This window comes from Moschus berezovskii, chromosome 11 (genome assembly GCF_049115385.1).
Source record: "Moschus berezovskii isolate FMDL1 chromosome 11, NW_MosBer_1.0, whole genome shotgun sequence".
Lineage (NCBI taxonomy): Eukaryota > Metazoa > Chordata > Mammalia > Artiodactyla > Moschidae > Moschus > Moschus berezovskii.
In genome coordinates this window covers 19,386,304-19,404,183 of record NC_142470.1, presented here as the reverse complement: position 1 = coordinate 19,404,183, position 17,880 = coordinate 19,386,304, and the positions used below count along the sequence as shown (strand labels likewise).

Sequence of the window (17,880 nt, the reverse complement as noted above, 5' to 3'; positions counted from 1 at the left end):
GATTAAAAGAGACCATCCAGCATCTGGCACTGAGCTCACTGCACGGTGTGGAAGGGACAGAAGTCAGGCTGCCCCGGGCTGAGCGCGTAAGAAATGAGGAAGCGGGACAACAGACAGACTAGTCCTTCAAGGAGGTAAACACAGTTCACAGAGAACAAAGAACAAACAACCCGCGAACAAGAAGTTACACTCAACTGCCCTCTAACAGACACACGAATCAAAGTGCTGAGACGTGGAGAAAGACTCACACTCAGTGGGCAGGAATGAAACCGGTTCTCTCTGGATAGCAGTTTCACAGTCTCGACAGAATGTTTACTGACCACTGTCTCTGACTCAGTACTCCTCTGCTAAGAACTCACTGTGCAGTTCTACTTCACAGGTATGGAAGGACAGACCCGTCCGCACTTTTTTGCAGCAATGTTTGTAATAGCAAAATCTTGGTCTAAATGTCTATCAGTAGGTACTGATTTGTTATTCAGTCACTCAGTCATGTTCGACTCTATGTGACCCTATGGACTATAGCCCACCAGGCTCCTCTGTCCATGGGATTCTCCAGGCAAGAATACTGGAATCTCCTCTAGGGCATCTTCCCGACCCAGGGATCGAACCCACATCTCCTGCATTGCAGGCAGATTCTTTACCATTTGAGCCACTAGGGAAGCCCTGGGTACTGATTAGATGGTGGTTATTTCTACAATGGAATACAATGCAGTCACTAAAAAGAACTCATGTCTAAAGAATAGTGATAGATGAAAACATTTGCAAAGAATAGTATGACCCTACCTGCAAAACAATATGCACAGTGCATCTGAGTTTGCCTGGAGGACTCTGGTATGGCCTTGAAGAAATGGATGGCTGGTTCTCTCTCGGGCATGGGACTGGGTGTCAGAAAACTCACCTCTCAAAGAGACGCTCTCATGGAGCTCTCCTCATTCGTTCTCATGGCATGTGTTTCTTTTCTTGTCATGTGTTACATTTATAAAATTTTCTAAAATTTGGCTAAAAGATTTGAAGGGGATGATGGCTAAAGGAGTTCGGGATCGAGGGTGTCTGTGTAAGACAGAAGCGATGGGAGCAGAGAAGGGACAGTGGCCTGTCGGTGCACACCTGCTGTGACGCCTTCGGGGCAGCAAAGGTGTGGGTTCAAGGCCTGCCCACACTGCTCATCAGCCCGTGCTTGTATGCTGGTGGCAGTGTTTGAAGGTGAGACGCAGATGTTGCTGATACCGGATGACAGCACTACGCCAGCTCCACAGGGTGGACAGAGGATAGTGAGCTTGAAAGAGTGCACACCCGGTCGGCGGGAGCAGGCCTGGTGACCCCGCCCTGTGCACCTGCGGGCCGCATGCACCCCGTGACTCCGTCCCTATGACGTCCAGGCAGCTCCTTGAGACCCCTGCTCCAGGGCCCCGTCTCGGGCGCTGCTTTCCTGACTGCCACCAGGTTAGGCAGATGATCCCTACTGTGTGCTGTGGGGCCAGGTCCAGCCACGCTCACTTCTGAGCTTCTGACTTCTAACCCATCTCCCTGCTGATGTCCTGCAAGGGGCGGGGCTTGTCAAGGGCACCAGCTTGTCACCTCATCATTGCAGGATCGCTGACTGAGCACCTGAGCACCGGGCGGGCTGCCAGTGATCCAGGAAGACAAGAGGCTGGGGACGGCGGCGGGCAGGTTAGGGTCACAAGGTGCGGTGTGTGTGTGTGTGTGCAGGGTCAGGGGATCTGGGCTCTCCAGTGGGGAAACAGGAGAAGTCCCTCACCTCCAGGGCAAAGCCAAGCTCTGAGACAAAAGGCAAAAGCTAAGTGACCAAGGGAGAAAGAAACAAAGATGGAGGGAAGGCAGGAAGTGTGAGGGGACCAGGCAGCAGAGTCCAGGAATGGTCCCCGGGAGAGGACACACAGGCCCCACCCCAAGGCTCTGGGGCCTCAGGGGACCATGGGTGGGGTCTCCCCCTCAGGAGTTCTGACCTGTGGCCCCAGGATTAGAGCAAGAGGTCCACAGGCGTTGCAGGAAACCTCCCTGGGAGTTACTTCATTTGTGCGATCATGTGTTCACTAGAAATATACTTCAGGGTCTATCACATTTTGGCCCTCGATTACTGGCATGTACTTAACAACAGCCGTTTGATTTAGAAATTCTGATGATCTGAAACATTACTGGTAGATTTTTGCTCCATTTTTTTTTGGCCAAGCTACACAGCTTACAGGTTCTTACTTCCCTGACCAGGAATGGAACCCAGGCCCTCGGCAGTGAGAGCGCAGAGTCCCAACCACAGGACCACCAGGGAAGTCCCTGGTAGATTCTTAAACCAAACATTTTCTGTTAAGCTTTAAACTAAGAACCCTGAGATTTCAGGTCTGAAAGCATTTACCTTAAGCTTTGGTGGTTAAATTTTGGTAGTAGTTAAAAACTCAGTTGGGGCCCCCTCGGTTAACAATTACTCAGATAATTTCAGACCCTCTAAGGCAAGACTAAGAGGAAGGAAGAGAGTTTTCCCAAGTTTACATGCTGGGAAACAAAGAGAAAACATGAAGGTGACTCTTTTCAGCTCTACTTTTTAAGATCTCAGATTCTGCTTTTACTGACTAATGAAAGGAAAAGCCAAGCTAAATAACAGGAAAGGACGTATTACGAAATAGACATATAAAATTTAATCCCTTTGGTTTAAAATACATCTTCAATTATACAATTAAAAACAAGACAAAATCAATTTCATAAAACAAAATACAAAATATTGTTATATGACCCGTGTCCCATAACATCTTATCTTAGAAAGCCAGCAATTTAGTTCACATACTTCATTAGAATATTTTAATGGAAGAACGTAACTATCAATCCTATGTATACAGACAGCCTATTCTACTTCCCTGAACCTAAAGATACCTGCGGTTTTTATTTCCGTTACAAAATTACACTCTTTAGTATTTTTATATATTTAAACACGTATAAAAATGTTCCCCATAGTAATACAGTCTCATAAACTCATGAATGCTTTTTAGAACTGTTAGCATACAAGACAGTCAAAGCCTGGAGGTTCTGGTGATAAAACAGAAGTCATTTCCTGTAGCACAGGGATCTGGAAGCACTACGTCCCGAGCTGCATCTCCTGGCTCATGGTGACGACAGTGTGTGCCGTGATCACTGTGCTTATTCCCGCTGTCGGGGACACCTGACTGATACTAGCAGACAGAGCAGACGTGAGCTGCGGGATTGCTTTCTCCTTTACTTCATTTGTTAAACAGTGCAGACATCCAAATAACAACCTTTTCAAGAGCGTGCAGCATCTCTGTCATCTGAGGTTTTGCTATGCTACGGAATGGTGGCTGTGTTCGGAAAAACCCAGAAGCTTGTGAGCGGGATTCACTAAGCACAGCATGCTACCTGCTGGGTGTAGGTGGTCAGAAGTAACGTATCCTCTCATCTCAAGGAAGTCGTTAGGGTAGACCTCATCGCGTCTCTTCACTGTATGTACAGACACCACATGTATATATTATCTATTTATATAAGACAGGTATGTACACATTTACAGGCACAGGCCTTCAAGACGTATTGCACTTACACACACGCAGCTTTAGCCTGACGGAGGCACACTGTCACCGTTCGGGTTCTTCATAAAAGAGGCAGTTGATATGTTCAAGACAGTCGCAAAGGAAGATTTCAGTAACCTGCCCTGTTGGAGTAAACACTTACTGGGGGATGAGAGGCCGAGGAGAGAGGGCGCCCCTGTCCAGTGGGGGCACCGCGCCCGTGACCTGAGGCGGTCAGAGTCACACCGAGTCTGACATGCACTGTGCTGAAGAGACAGTTCCATAAATAATGTAGCAGATATCCTAAAGGTTCCCAGGCAACCTAGCAAATCTTGGAACAAAGTTTCCACTTTTAATCCTAAGTATTTATAGCAGAAAATTCAAATATGCTTTCTGGGGTCAACTGAAAAATGCCAATGCAATACATTCAATGCTATCTCCAAGCCAAAAGCAGCGCCACCTCCAACTTCCACTGACATCCACCCACATTTGGAAGGTGGCCGACTGGCGAACCTGTGGCCTGCCAACCCCAAAGGCCCAGGTGACAGCTTCGCTGAGCTTGCTGGGAGTTGTGGGCGGTGCATCCTCAGATCTCAGTGAGGGTGAGCTTGAACGATCCCCCGGACTCTTCCATCTGCAGCTGGAAGGTGTCTTCATTGGAGTAATGCTTCACGATATTGTCGTCCATGTTCACCAGGATCCTGGCAAAGGGAGACGAGACAGGCCTGCTCACTCCTGCCCGCTCTGCAGTCACACCCAAACTCCACAGCTAGTGCTGCCACTTGCTAGCTGTGCCACGTGAGGCAAACTAGGTACACTCCCTATGCCTCACTTTCCTCATCTGTGAAATGGGTATAATAGTAGGGTCAATCTGACATGGTTGTTGTAGGGATGAAATGAGGAGCTCGGGTAAAGCACTTCACGTGCAGGGTGCACGATAAAGAAAACACGCCAGCTGAGTTATTATTTCAGTGTGCAGCAATCATTCAATACACAGTACTTATTACAGTGAACAAAGTAAGTCTCTAGAAGAAGCACATGGTCCAGCTACAGAAAGCACATCAGTCAAGTCAACCCACGCGATTGGAAGCCACAGCTCCCTGACGACTATTTTCCCCAGCGAGTTACCCTCAAAGTTTAGCCAATCTACTACCAAGGCCAACCCTTCCCACTAGGCCCGTCGAGGACATTCCACATGCTTTAGAATTAAGCCAGAAAATGCTTACTCTGTACTCTGCTTACCCATGCCAAACAGTACTGACACTTAAGTAACACAGTTCTAAAAATATTAACTTCTGAACAAAGAAGCAACATTCCATGATTGAAAACATGACTCAGGGCAGGAGGGTGGAGGGAGATGAAGCAAAGGCTTTGATGTTGGTCAAAACAGAATCTGAAGCTTGGCCTTGGCACTAAGCTGCCCCCTGATCCTGGAAAAGCTTCCTAGGCTCTCTGGGCCTTGGCTGCCTCATCCAGAAACTGAGTAGTAACCCCTGTCTTAGAGTAATGGTAACATGAGAATTAAGTAACACATGCATGCCTGGTCCATCACCTGACTCATAATGGGGGCTCAATAAATGGGGCAGCGACTGTTGACAGACTTGGTAAATTTTATCATGGGCTCTGGAATTCGGAGCCACTGCACTGCTGCCAAGCATGGGAGAAGCAAAGATTCTACTTGGAAAAAAATCCACAAAGATGCCCTAGAAAAATAAATCAACTTTATGTGGATAATCTAGTAAGAAAAACTGTATTTTGCACTGATATTTCTTTTTTTTTTTTTGCACTGATATTTCTATAACTGGTTCTTGACTGGGCACAAATTCAGGTGGATGAAATTAATTTTCTATGACACTGACATTACTCAGAGGTTCTGTTCATGACACTGACATCACTCAGAGGGGCTGTTCTGTAACACTGACATCACTCAGAAGGGCTGTTCTATGACACTGACATCCCTCAGAGGGGCTGTTCTGTGACACTGACATCCCTCAGAGGAGCTATTCTGTGACACTGACATCCCTCAGAGGGGCTGTTCTGTGACACTGACATCGCTCAGAGGAGCTGTTCTGTGACGCTGACCTCAATCAGAGGGGCTGTTCTATGACGCTGACCTCGCTCAGAGGGGCTGTTCTATGACAGTGACATCACTCAGAGGAGTTGTTCTGTGACAATGACATCACTCAGAGGAGCTATTCTGTGACACTGACATCCCTCAGAGGGGCTGTTCTGTGACACTGACATCCCTCAGAGGGGCTGTTCTGTGACACTGACATCGCTCAGAGGGGCTCTTCTGTGACACTGACATCGCTCAGAGGGGCTGTTCTGTGATACTGACATCCCTCAGAGGGGTTCTTCTGTGACAATGACATCGCTCAGAGGGGCTGTTCTGTGACACTGACATCGCTCAGAGGAGCTGTTCTGTGACAATGACATCGCTCAGAGGGGCTGTTCTGTGACACTGACATCACTCAGAGGAGCTGTTCTGTGACAATGACATCCCTCAGAGGGGCTGTTCTGTGACAATGACATCGCTCAGAGGAGCTGTTCTGTGACACTGACATCGCTCAGAGGGGCTGTTCTGTGACACTGACATCGCTCAGAGGGGCTGTTCTGTGACACTGACATCACTCAGAGGAGCTGTTCTGTGACAATGACATCGCTCAGAGGGGCTGTTCTGTGACAATGACATCCCTCAGAGGGGCTGTTCTGTGACACTGACATCGCTCAGAGGGGCTGTTCTGTGACAATGACATCCCTCAGAGGGGTTGTTCTGTGACACTGACATCCCTCAGAGGGGCTGTTCTGTGACACTGACATCGCTCAGAGGGGCTGTTCTGTGACAATGACATCGCTCAGAGGGGCTGTTCTGTGACACTGACATCCCTCAGAGGGGCTGTTCTGTGACACTGACATCGCTCAGAGGGGCTGTTCTGTGACAATGACATCGCTCAGAGGGGCTGTTCTGTGACACTGACATCACTCAGAGGGGTTCTTATGTGACAATGACATCGCTCAGAGGGGCTGTTCTGTGAAAATGACATCGCTCAGAGGGGCTGTTCTGTGACAATGACATCGCTCAGAGGGGCTGTTCTGTGACACTGACATCACTCAGAGGAGCTGTTCTGTGACACTGACATCGCTCAGAGGGGCTGTTCTGTGACAATTACATCCCTCAGAGGGGCTGTTCTGTGACAATGACATCACTCAGAGGAGCTGTTCTGTGACACTGACATCGCTCAGAGGGGCTGTTTTGTGACACTGACACTGCTCAGAGGGGCTGTTCTGTGACAATGACATCACTCAGAGGAGCTGTTCTGTGACACTGACACTGCTCAGAGGGGCTATTCTGTGACACTGACATCCCTCAGAGGGGCTGTTCTGTGACAATGACATCACTCAGAGGAGCTGTTCTGTGACAATGACATCACTCAGAGGAGCTGTTCTGTGACACTGACATCGCTCAGAGGGGCTGTTCTGTGACACTGACATCCCTCAGAGGGGTTCTTCTGTGACAATGACATCGCTCAGAGGGGCTGTTCTGTGACACTGACATCGCTCAGAGGGGCTGTTCTGTGACAATGACATCCCTCAGAGGGGCTGTTCTGTGACACTGACATCGCTCAGAGGAGCTGTTCTGTGACACTGACATCGCTCAGAGGGGCTGTTCTGTGACACTGACATCGCTCAGAGGGGCTGTTCTGTGACACTGACATCACTCAGAGGAGCTGTTCTGTGACAATGACATCGCTCAGAGGGGCTGTTCTGTGACAATGACATCCCTCAGAGGGGCTGTTCTGTGACACTGACATCACTCAGAGGAGCTGTTCTGTGACAATGACATCCCTCAGAGGGGCTGTTCTGTGACAATGACATCCCTCAGAGGGGCTGTTCTGTGACAATGACATCCCTCAGAGGGGTTGTTCTGTGACACTGACATCCCTCAGAGGGGCTGTTCTGTGACACTGACATCGCTCAGAGGGGCTGTTCTGTGACACTGACATCGCTCAGAGGGGCTGTTCTGTGACACTGACATCCCTCAGAGGGTTTCTTATGTGACAATGACATCGCTCAGAGGGGCTGTTCTGTGACAATGACATCCCTCAGAGGGGCTGTTCTGTGACAATGACATCACTCAGAGGAGCTGTTCTGTGACAATGACATCCCTCAGAGGGGCTGTTCTGTGACACTGACATCGCTCAGAGGGGCTGTTCTGTGACAATGACATCCCTCAGAGGGGTTGTTCTGTGACACTGACATCCCTCAGAGGGGCTGTTCTGTGACACTGACATCGCTCAGAGGGGCTGTTCTGTGACACTGACATCCCTCAGAGGGGCTGTTCTGTGACACTGACATCACTCAGAGGAGCTGTTCTGTGACAATGACATCCCTCAGAGGGGCTGTTCTGTGACACTGACATCGCTCAGAGGGGCTGTTCTGTGACACTGACATTGCTCAGAGGGGCTGTTCTGTGACACTGACATCCCTCAGAGGGTTTCTTATGTGACAATGACATCGCTCAGAGGGGCTGTTCTGTGAAAATGACATCGCTCAGAGGGGCTGTTCTGTGACAATGACATCACTCAGAGGGGCTGTTCTGTGACACTGACATCGCTCAGAGGAGCTGTTCTGTGACAATGACATCGCTCAGAGGGGCTGTTCTGTGACACTGACATTGCTCAGAGGGGCTGTTCTGTGACAATGACATCCCTCAGAGGGGCTGTTCTGTGACAATGACATCACTCAGAGGAGCTGTTCTGTGACACTGACATCGCTCAGAGGGGCTGTTCTGTGACACTGACATCGCTCAGAGGGGCTGTTCTGTGACACTGACATCGCTCAGAGGAGCTGTTCTGTGACACTGACATCACTCAGAGGCTCTAAGGCTGCCAGTCAGCACTCACCCTTTTTTACACTTCTTGAAGATTTTCCCAATCTTTTCTTGAGGAACATCATATTTGTCAGAGATCTAAAGAACAAAAAAAAAATAATATTACAAAGTTCTGTTTTCATGACTTGACAAAACAAACACATTTAAACAGTGGTACAGACACCTAGCTTTCTGTTTCTCACATATGCACACACAAAGACACAGATGAGGGCCTGTCTATCCTCAGGGTGTGGCTACCCGCCTTGGAGAGAGCTGGAATCAGTGGTCTGTTGCTTCCCAAAGTCACAGGTGTCACAACTCTATTATATGGCCATGGTGTTTTGAAGTTAATACCTTACAGAGCAGTGTTAGGTTTACAGACAAATTACAGAGCTGTTCTCTCCACCCAAAATCCGTGTGCTGCACTTTCCTGTCTGATGAGCGAACACAGCTGCAACAAGAAAACTAGGCCTCCGTCCACCTCTCTGAGCTGAGCACTCCATGCATGTTGACATCCATGTGGGCCCCTCTCTGAGCTGGGAGCTCCATGCATGTCGACATTCACGTTGGCCCTTCTCTGAGCTGGGAGCTCCATGCATGTTGACATCCATGTGGGCCAGTCTCCAAGCTGTAGGCTCCATGTATGTTGACATCCACATGGGCCCCTCTCTGAATTTGTGCTCCAAGTGTGCTGACGTCCATGTGGGCCCCTCTCTGAGCTAGGAGCTCCATGTGTGCTGACACCTATGTTGGCCCCCTCTCTGAACTGTGAGCTCCATGTGTGCTGACATCCATGTGGGCCCCTCTCTGAGCTGCAGGCTCCACGCGTGTTGACATCCATGTGGGCCCTTCTCTGAGCTGTGCGCTCCATGCATGTTGATGTCCACGTGGCCCCCTCTCCGAGCTGCAGGCTCCATGCTTGTTGATGTTCACCTGGGTCCCTCTCTGAGCTGTGCACTCCAAGTGTGCTGACGTCCACATGGGTCCCTCTTTGAGCTGTGAGCTCCGAGCATGCTAACGTCCACATGGGTCCCTCTTCGAGCTGCAGGTTCCATGAGTGTTGACAAGCGTCCTGTCTAGGCACTTTACTCAGCGCAGAAGGCCTCACTCTGGAGTCAGACACGCCTAAACAGCATCAGTTCTGACTCAGTTTCCACTGGCAGGGGACTGTTCTAACCCTTGGCCTCCTCTCAACAGGAAAAAGAAACCCTCACCTCACATACCCTATGACTGTCGTGGGATTAAGGCATGTCCAGCACAAAGCAGGGGTTCATTTTGGATATGGACTCACCAGAAGAAAGGAACTGTTTGATTCCCCAGCTCAGAAGGAACATCCAAGGGACCTGGTCACAGCCAGGCCAGCGCTTCGCCGGGGGTGGAGCCTCTCCGGAGGGCAGTGGGCTCTGGCTGAGGTGTGGCCGCGGGCCCCAGTCCCAGCCTACCTCCCCTCCTGACCGGGGGCATGGGGTCCACACAGTGCAGTGAGCTCTGGAGGTTTCCTCTCGGGCACGGAGCTGTCTGCACAGGGAGGGGGCAGCTACTCCAAGGACCAGGGACTGATTTAGTCTAGGTCAGACACTGTTATCTGAGCAGCTATCCAGACCGTTCCCACCTCGGGGTCACCGCCCTGCCCACCCTTGATCTGAAGAGCACAACTGGGGCCTCAGAAGACCAGCCTGCAGATCACTTTCAATCTAACAAAGATATACCGTTCACGTCAAACCACATCCAAGCTACCATCATACACGTTCACCTCTTTTCTGTACCACTGGACGATCACTGTGTTTGTGAAACTCCCAGCCCAGGAGATGGGAGGCTGGGATGAATTCCTTAAGTGCTGTGAATGAGTTATATTTGGCCCAGCGAGTGCCAGCCTTTTCCACACTCTCCTCTCTCTCCATCATCAAGAAGTGAGGAAGGGCTGTCAGGAGACAAGGAAGCGGGAGGAACCAGGAGAAATCACAGGAAGCCAAATGACCCAGAGCAGAGGGCGACAGGTGGCGCTGGGTGCCGCTGGCTGAGGTGCAGGGGAGGAGCCGCGGTGACAACCCGGTTCCCAGAGACTGAGCGACAGCACCCCCTGGCTGCCATCCCCTGCACTGCCTTAGTTCTCCCTGTAGCATCCATTAGTTCAATTCAGTTCATTTGCTCAGTCGCATCTGACTCTTTGTGACCCCCACGGACTGCAGCACACCAGGCTTCCTTGTCTATCACCAACTCCTGAAACTTACTCAAACTCATGCCCGTCGAGTTGGTGATGCCATCCAACCATCTCATCCTCTGTCATCCCCTTCTCCTCCTGCCTTCAATCTTTCCCAGCTTCAGGGTCTTTTCAAATGAGTCCATTCTTTGCATCAGGTGGCCAAAGTATTGGAGTTTTAGCATCAGCATCAGTCCTTCCAATGAACACCCAGGACTGATCTCCCTTAGGATGGACTAGTTGGATCTCCTTGCAGTCCAAGGGACTCTCAACAGTCTTCTCCAACACCACAGTTCCAAAGCATCAATTTTCTGGCGCTCAGCTTTCTTTACAGTCCAACTCTCACATCCATACATGACTACTGGAAAAACCACAGCCTTGACTAGACAGACCTTTGTTGGCAAAGTAATGTCTCTGCTTTTTAATATGTTGTCTAGGTTGGTCATAACTTTTCCTCCAAGGAGCAAGCCTCTTTTAATTTCATGGCTGCCATCACCAACTGCAGTGATTTTGAGCCTCAAAAAATAAAGCTTCTCACTGTTTCCCTATCTATTTGCCATGAAGTGATGGGACCAGATGCCACGATCTTAGTTTTCTGAATGTTGAGCTTTAAACCAACTTTTTCACTCTCCTCTTTCACTTGCATAAAGAGGCTCTTTAGTTCTTCTTCACTTTCTGCCATAAGGGTGGTGTCATCTGCATATCTGAGGTTACTGATACTTCTCCCTGCATCCATCAGTGCTACCTGGCAAATTACACAGTGGCCTCTGCCGATTCACTGTAGCCATCTTCCTAACCAGAACATAAACTCCATTCAGCACTGGGTCATGTACTCCTGTATCTCCAGTGCCAAGAACAGTCCCTGGTACAAAGTAGGCCCTTCACAAACGTTTGTTAAATGAATTCAACATTTGGCAGTAGTCAGGGGAACCTGTTTCCAGCTGAGTTATGGATTCACTTTGAGCTCAAAGATTCCGATGATTTATAGGGGCCCGAGATGGATACATATCAAGACATGGTGCTGATCCCTTGAATTTCACTCTGGGGCAAAGCCAAAACAGGGATCAGCCTGGCACCCTTCTCATGTCTCTATGATGTCCCCAAGGGCAGGCTGGGGTCAGTGTGCTCTTGGGCCATTTGCTGAAATGCTGCGGCAAAAGGATCTCCGAGCCATCAAAGTTGTATGGGCCCCTTCTCAAGCTAGACATGCAGGTGATCAGAAGTGTGCAACTAGTGACTTCACTTTAAATCACATGGCTGTGGCCACCTCTGGTCACAACTCTGCCTTTTCACAAATAGGCTTTGGGTAAGATCTTGACACGAATTCAGTCATTTCCCAAGATCAGGAGTTCCAAAGGCCGATGGAGGAGCCACCGTTTTATGTGTGGAAGTTTTTAAGATTTTGATAGAAATAATTTTTGTTGGCTTCTAAGTAGTCTGTTAAGTGGCAATCTCTCTTTAACCAAGCACAGGAAAGTTAAACCATTCCAAGGGTCATTACAAATCCACTCAGCTCAGTGGACTAGACGCTGGTGGGTGATTACTATCTACCAGTGGGTGCGCTGGGTACAGTGGTGTGAGGTAGGCACAGCCCTGCAGCTGCTGAAGACTAAGTTGGGGGGGGGGCGGTCGGGGTGAAACGTGGCACATGCCTCGGCCACAGACAAGGTGCTGGGACTCAGGAAAGGCTTCAGCACCACCGAGGAACCCAGACGGGCTGGTAAAATTTGTTCTGATCGAATTCTATGCAAGTAAGAGGATTACAAAGCTCCTACTACTTACAGCTTCCATCAGGCCTTTCAAGGATGGAGTCTTGAGCATCAGGGCATCGAAGACTTCTTCTGACTCCTTCCGCACGTAGAGCAGCACTGATCCCCAGTGGGGAAGAAGAAGGGAAAAGTGTAATTCATTGATAGGAGCAAAACAAGAAAACGGATTGTGGGTATTGGGAAAAAGAAAAAGAGACGTCCACATTAAGGAAGGCAAACATGAACCAATGTAAAATCTCTCTCAAGGAACACAGCTTTCAGCTTCTTTTTAACTCTGCTAGAAGTCCCAGCTCAAGCCAGGAGGAGCTGCTCTGATGGAGGAACACTCAAGGGAAGTCAGCACTGATGAGCTCTATTTGAGGAATTCATGCTTTGGCTGGATTCAGAGCTCACTTCCCACTGAAAACTCCCACTACGAAACGTAAACCAACACACCTCTCTTTGGTTCTTCTACCCGGGTCAGCTTAGCAGGAGGCGGGATCACAAAGTCATCTTCCGAGCTGTATGGCCCCCTCTTCAAGCTGGACCTGCAGGTGATCCAAGGTGTGCAATTAGTGACTTCACTTTCGATCACTTGCAGAAACAAAAGGAGTTTCGGGCTGTTATCACTGGATTTTACATTTAAAATGCCCTTCGTCCTTTACCTGGGCCAGTCTTTATTTTGTGGATGAAAACCTGGGGCTCAAGGGAAGAAGCTGACTGACCCAGGCTTGTGCGACTGAAAGGCAGAGGGGGGACCACACTCAGGAGCCTGCTGGACACCCTGGCTGCTCTCACTCAGCTCCAGCTGCCCTCTCGGGAATGAGGTTTCTCTTCAGGAAAGAAAAACTTATGAAGGAGGCGGGATGTGAGATGCGCATGAAGGTGGTAACAGAGGAGAGAGCGCGGCAAAAGAGGGAGGATGTGTGCACGGGAAAATGCTAAGCCAGGCTGGCTGAGACAGAAAGTCCCGGAGGAAGATGAATCTAATCCAGAAAACCTTGATCACTCAGCTCTTGGGAAGTTTAGACATTATGTTGCAGTGATCAGGGAGTCGACTGTTCTGAGAGTCAGGAAGGCTACAATCGGGGTGCGGCAGAGACTGGAGTGGACACCAGGATCCACGAGCAGAAGATGAGTGGGACGACTCTACAGACAATCACAGCATCAAACCCCAGAGGATAGGAAAAAATACGGCAGTGTCGGTGGACATACAAAGGGAGGGGAAACATTTCCAGTTGCATATGAAGAGAGAAGGGCTTCCCCGATAGCTCACTTGGTAAAGAATCTGCCTGCAACGCAGGAGACCCCAGTTTGATTCCTGGGTTGGGAAGATCCCCTGGAGAAGGGTTAGGCTACCCACTCCAGTATTCTTGGGCTTCCCTGGTGGCTCAGCTGGTAAAAGAATCCACCTGCAATGCGGGAGACCTGGGTTCGATTCCTGGGTCGGAAAGATCCCCTGGAGAAGGGAAAGGCTACCCACTCCAGTATTCTGGTTTGGAGAATTGCATGAACTATAGTCCATGGGGTCGCAAAGAGTTGGACATGACTGAGCGACTTTCACTTTCATGAAGAAGTGAAGAGTCCGGCAGGACTGGCTGTCAAAGGCACAAGTCACTATGTTCAGTGAGTGAGCAAGAAAATAGTTAAAAAAAAAACAAAAACAAAAAATGAAGTGAGAACTTCTGAGCAGAACTATCACTTTAAGAATAGCAGCTGGACCTTAAAATGCTGTGTCTCAGCTTCTAGCACAGAACAGGCCTCCAATGAAAGCGCTTGCAGGACTCAGGTCTGAGAACACGAGTTAGAGAGGCTGCAGAGAGCCTGCCTTCCGCGAGGCCCGTGGCCCATTTGGGTGGGCGTGGGGAGCCGGGATGGCTCACAGAAGGTGACCAGACCCTCGCCTGGTGGAGCTTGGGGTGGGAGGGCTGCCAGCGAGGCTGAGAAGGGTGTCCCTGGGAGCAAGGGGCATCGACACCATCACAGTAACCAGCACACCCAAGGGCCTCCCCTGGCTTTCCGAAGCTCGATCTCCACAAGGAACCTGGGTTTCTTAGAGCAGAGGCTGATTTCGGGGCCAGAGTAGCAGAAAAAAACAAGTGCCTGGTAGACGCCATGCCTGAAGGTGAGGAAGTGCTGGAGCGGTGAGGGCAGGAGGGTCGTGCTGGAGTAATCCAGGAGCAAGTGAGAGTGATCCAGGAGCAAGCGAGAGGGACCCCGCTGGCCCTGGGACCACATGAGCAGAGTAAATGACAATGACGAATCACAGCGCATTGAATACAATGGGAAACCACAAGCCCATGCTGATAAAATGCAAATGAGAAATTAAAAGCTTGACAAGGAATGAGATGTTTACAAAGCACCTCCCCTCAAAACACCTACTACAAGAGGAGAGTTTCGCTACACAGCGGAGAAGCCTGGCAGAGCCTGCCCAAATCAAGTGACCAGAATGAACATCGCCAGCAGGGGCACCCTGAAAACACGTGCCCCTCGATAGGACATGCTGAGAGCAGGGCCTCGTCCGTGCCAGTCCTGCCCAGATGCATCATCCACCCCGAGAGGAAACCACGGACAGACCCAGACAGAGGGACAGCCTACAAAACAGCGGGAGTGTGACCTGCAGAAGCATTAGCTCAGGAAAGCCAAGAAGAGGCAGAGGCTGTTCCCAATGGAAGGAGATTCAGGAGCCAGGACAACGAAAGACCCTGTGTGAGTCTGAAAGGGACCGTTTTTTGCCATAAAGGATGTTTTTGGAATAATTAGCAAAGCCTGGACTGGCTGGTACCGTGCTAAGGCCTTGATGTCAACATTCTGACCATGTTATGCAGGGGAACATCCTCATTTGTGGAAACATACAAACCTAGACAGAGTATTAAAAAGCAGAGACATCATTTTGCCTATAAAGGTCCATCTAGTCAAAGCTATGGCTTTTCCAGTAGTCATGTATGGATATGAGAGTTGGACTATAAGGAAAGCTGAGCGCCGAAGAATTGATGCTTTTGAACTGTGGTGTTGGAGAAGACTCTTGAGAGTCCCTTGGACTGCAAGGAGATCAAACCAGTCTATTCTAAAGGAAATCAGTCCTGAATATTCATTGGAAGGACTGATGCTGAAGCGCCAACACTTTGGCCACTGGTTTCAAAGAACTGACTCACTGGAAAAGACCTGATGCTGGGAAAAGATTGAAGGCAGGAGGAGAAGGGGAAGACAGAGGATGAGATGGTTGGATGGCATCACTGACTCAATGCACATGAGTTTGAACAAGCTCCGGGAGTTGGTGATGGACAAGGAGGCCTGGCGTGCTGCAGTCCATGGGGTTGCAAAGGGTCGGACACGACTGAGCAACCGAACAACAACAGGGGTGTTGGGTGCTGGGTCACTGCCAGCAACTCATTCTCTAGTGGCTCAGGGAAAAGTGAGTTCTTTGTACTGTAATTATTCTAGAGGTTTGAGAATGTTTCAAAATAAAAAGAATTTAGTAAAACAAAACATAAACCTACCCTTCACCCTCCAATTCTTCTGAGGCAATGGGAAGGACCTAAGACCAAGGAAAAAAAAAAAGTAAGACTGCTTTTCAAGCATATGCTAAAATATTTCAGACCTTAAACAAATTATTCCTAAAACGAAAGTAATTTGGAATGTAACCAATCTCACACAAAATCCGTTAGCCTTATTATTCAATGACCAGATTCTTAAAGATGTCTTGAATTCCTCCAGTTCAGGAGCTGGCAAACTACAGCCCATGAACCAAGTCTGGCCTGACACCCATTTATGTAAATACAGTATTTACTGGTGCACAGCCACGCCCATTCTTGGCACAGTGTTTATGGTGATTTTGGCCCCACAACAGCAGACCCAAGTCACAACAGAGAGCCTTCAAACCCCAAAAAGCCTAAAATGTTTATTCTTGGGCCCTTTACAGTACAAGATTACTGAGCCCTGCTCACCCTAGACTCATGAGAAACTGAATACCCTGGCAGTGCCTTTCCTGAAGAACTCTGCAAACACATCGTCTGTCGGAATCTGTGTATAAAGGTCCTGGCATATGTCTCTGCGGCATCTACCTGAACTCAGGTGGAGGGCATGCTCACTCCGCCTGAGTCCAACCTCCACTGAGCTTCTGCTCCAAGCAGAGTGTGACTGCGGCTTTGATAAATTTCAGATTAGTGGCCAAGACGCGACCAAACATGTGCCAGTGACAGTCCCCTAACTGAAACTGCGAGGAGAGAGCTCAGACATCCTTCATCCTATTAAGGCTACCACTCCTGGTATTCCTCTGGCTTTTCCCTCCTGTCCAGACCCATGGAAGTGAAATTCACAAGATCACAGACTCAACTCCACATGTTATTATTCCAGCGTCTTTTAAAGAGCTGAAGACACCAACAGATAACATCCATACAGAATTAAGTCGGCAGGTCTGGGGCTGTGGTTCCATGGCAACGATGCTTAAACACACCTGACCGTGAGGACGTCACGTCGCCCAAACCAGACACTCCAAAGAGCTGATCCCTAACCCTGGCCAGACCTCACCAAGCTCTGGCTTCTATTTGCCAAAGACTCTCCTTCTGTGGCCTGTCGCCTCCTAGCAGCCACCCTAGGATCCGGGTTACCTACGTGAGCGCCCCGCTGAAGGCTGGCAAAGTGCACGTCGGGGATGAAGAGGACGGGCTGGGTGTCGAGATCAAGGAAGGGCTTGAAAACCGTGATGTCCATGCGCTTGTGAGAGGGAAGAAGCGGCACTTTGACGTCGGAAACTGAAAAATAAATTAATAAATAACACGAGGACACCACAGTCAGCAGCTTCCATTCCCAGACTGCAGGCAGGCTACAGAGCATCTTCCTTGTTTAAGAAACTTAAATTATAGCAGAACAGCAGATACAGGTCATGCTGCCTGAACTGCTAAAAATTACACTTAATGTGTTATTTGCACTAAAATCAATTGCACATCTTACCAAAGGCAGGAGAGAAAAAGCCATGTTTAAACACAAAGTCATACACACACAGAGAAAGATCCAGAACAGATACAAAACATGTGACGTTTCTGCCTGAAAGGCTAAAACTTAATGATTGTATAAACATAATTTAGAGGTAGTTTCACCCTGGCTCTCCTCATTAGGTAATCTGTTCTGACAGTGGTGTACTGTTGACTTCAGAACAGGCACCTCAACTCCAGACCTTCATCTTCAGAACTGAACCCCAGGGAGGCAGAGAGACAACGTGACTGTCTAACTCTTTATATACTGATTACAGACTCCACCGTCTCCCAGCCCCTGGCCCTGAGGTGCTTAGTGATGAGCTTTCCAAGCCACTGAGCGGCTCTCTGAAGGGACATCTCCTGAGCTGCACTGTGAGGCCAGTGGCAGAGCCCAGACAGGCATGCTCAGGCCACATCTGCTGGGCGCTGGCCATGCAGAGAGCAGGTGCGGCCGTCCGAGCTCCAGCCGCACAGAGCACATGCCCCAGCTCCAGCTGTGCAGAATGCGTACTTTTTTCCTTTCTTTTAGCTGAGAGCTACAGGATTCTGTGAATATGAA

The 17,880-nt window shown here is 49.4% G+C and overlaps 1 protein-coding gene across 4 annotated transcripts in view; it reads right to left on the bottom strand.

Moving 5' to 3' along the window:
* Positions 1-2,644: 2,644 nt before the first annotated feature.
* The window catches only part of GRHL1 (grainyhead like transcription factor 1), a 52,428-nt gene continuing 37,192 nt past the window's right edge, over positions 2,645-17,880 (bottom strand). For all 4 annotated transcript variants that reach the window (XM_055399488.2, XM_055399489.2, XM_088841184.1 and 1 more), the window contains exons 11-16: positions 16,960-17,099; positions 15,846-15,883; positions 12,802-12,893; positions 12,380-12,465; positions 8,432-8,496; positions 2,645-4,228 (exon numbers count right to left, since the gene is read on the bottom strand). In XM_055399488.2, coding sequence (XP_055255463.1) covers positions 4,114-4,228; positions 8,432-8,496; positions 12,380-12,465; positions 12,802-12,893; positions 15,846-15,883; positions 16,960-17,099 — 536 coding nt within the window. In that variant the 3' untranslated portion in view covers positions 2,645-4,113. The remainder of the gene's footprint in view (positions 4,229-8,431; positions 8,497-12,379; positions 12,466-12,801; positions 12,894-15,845; positions 15,884-16,959; positions 17,100-17,880) is intronic.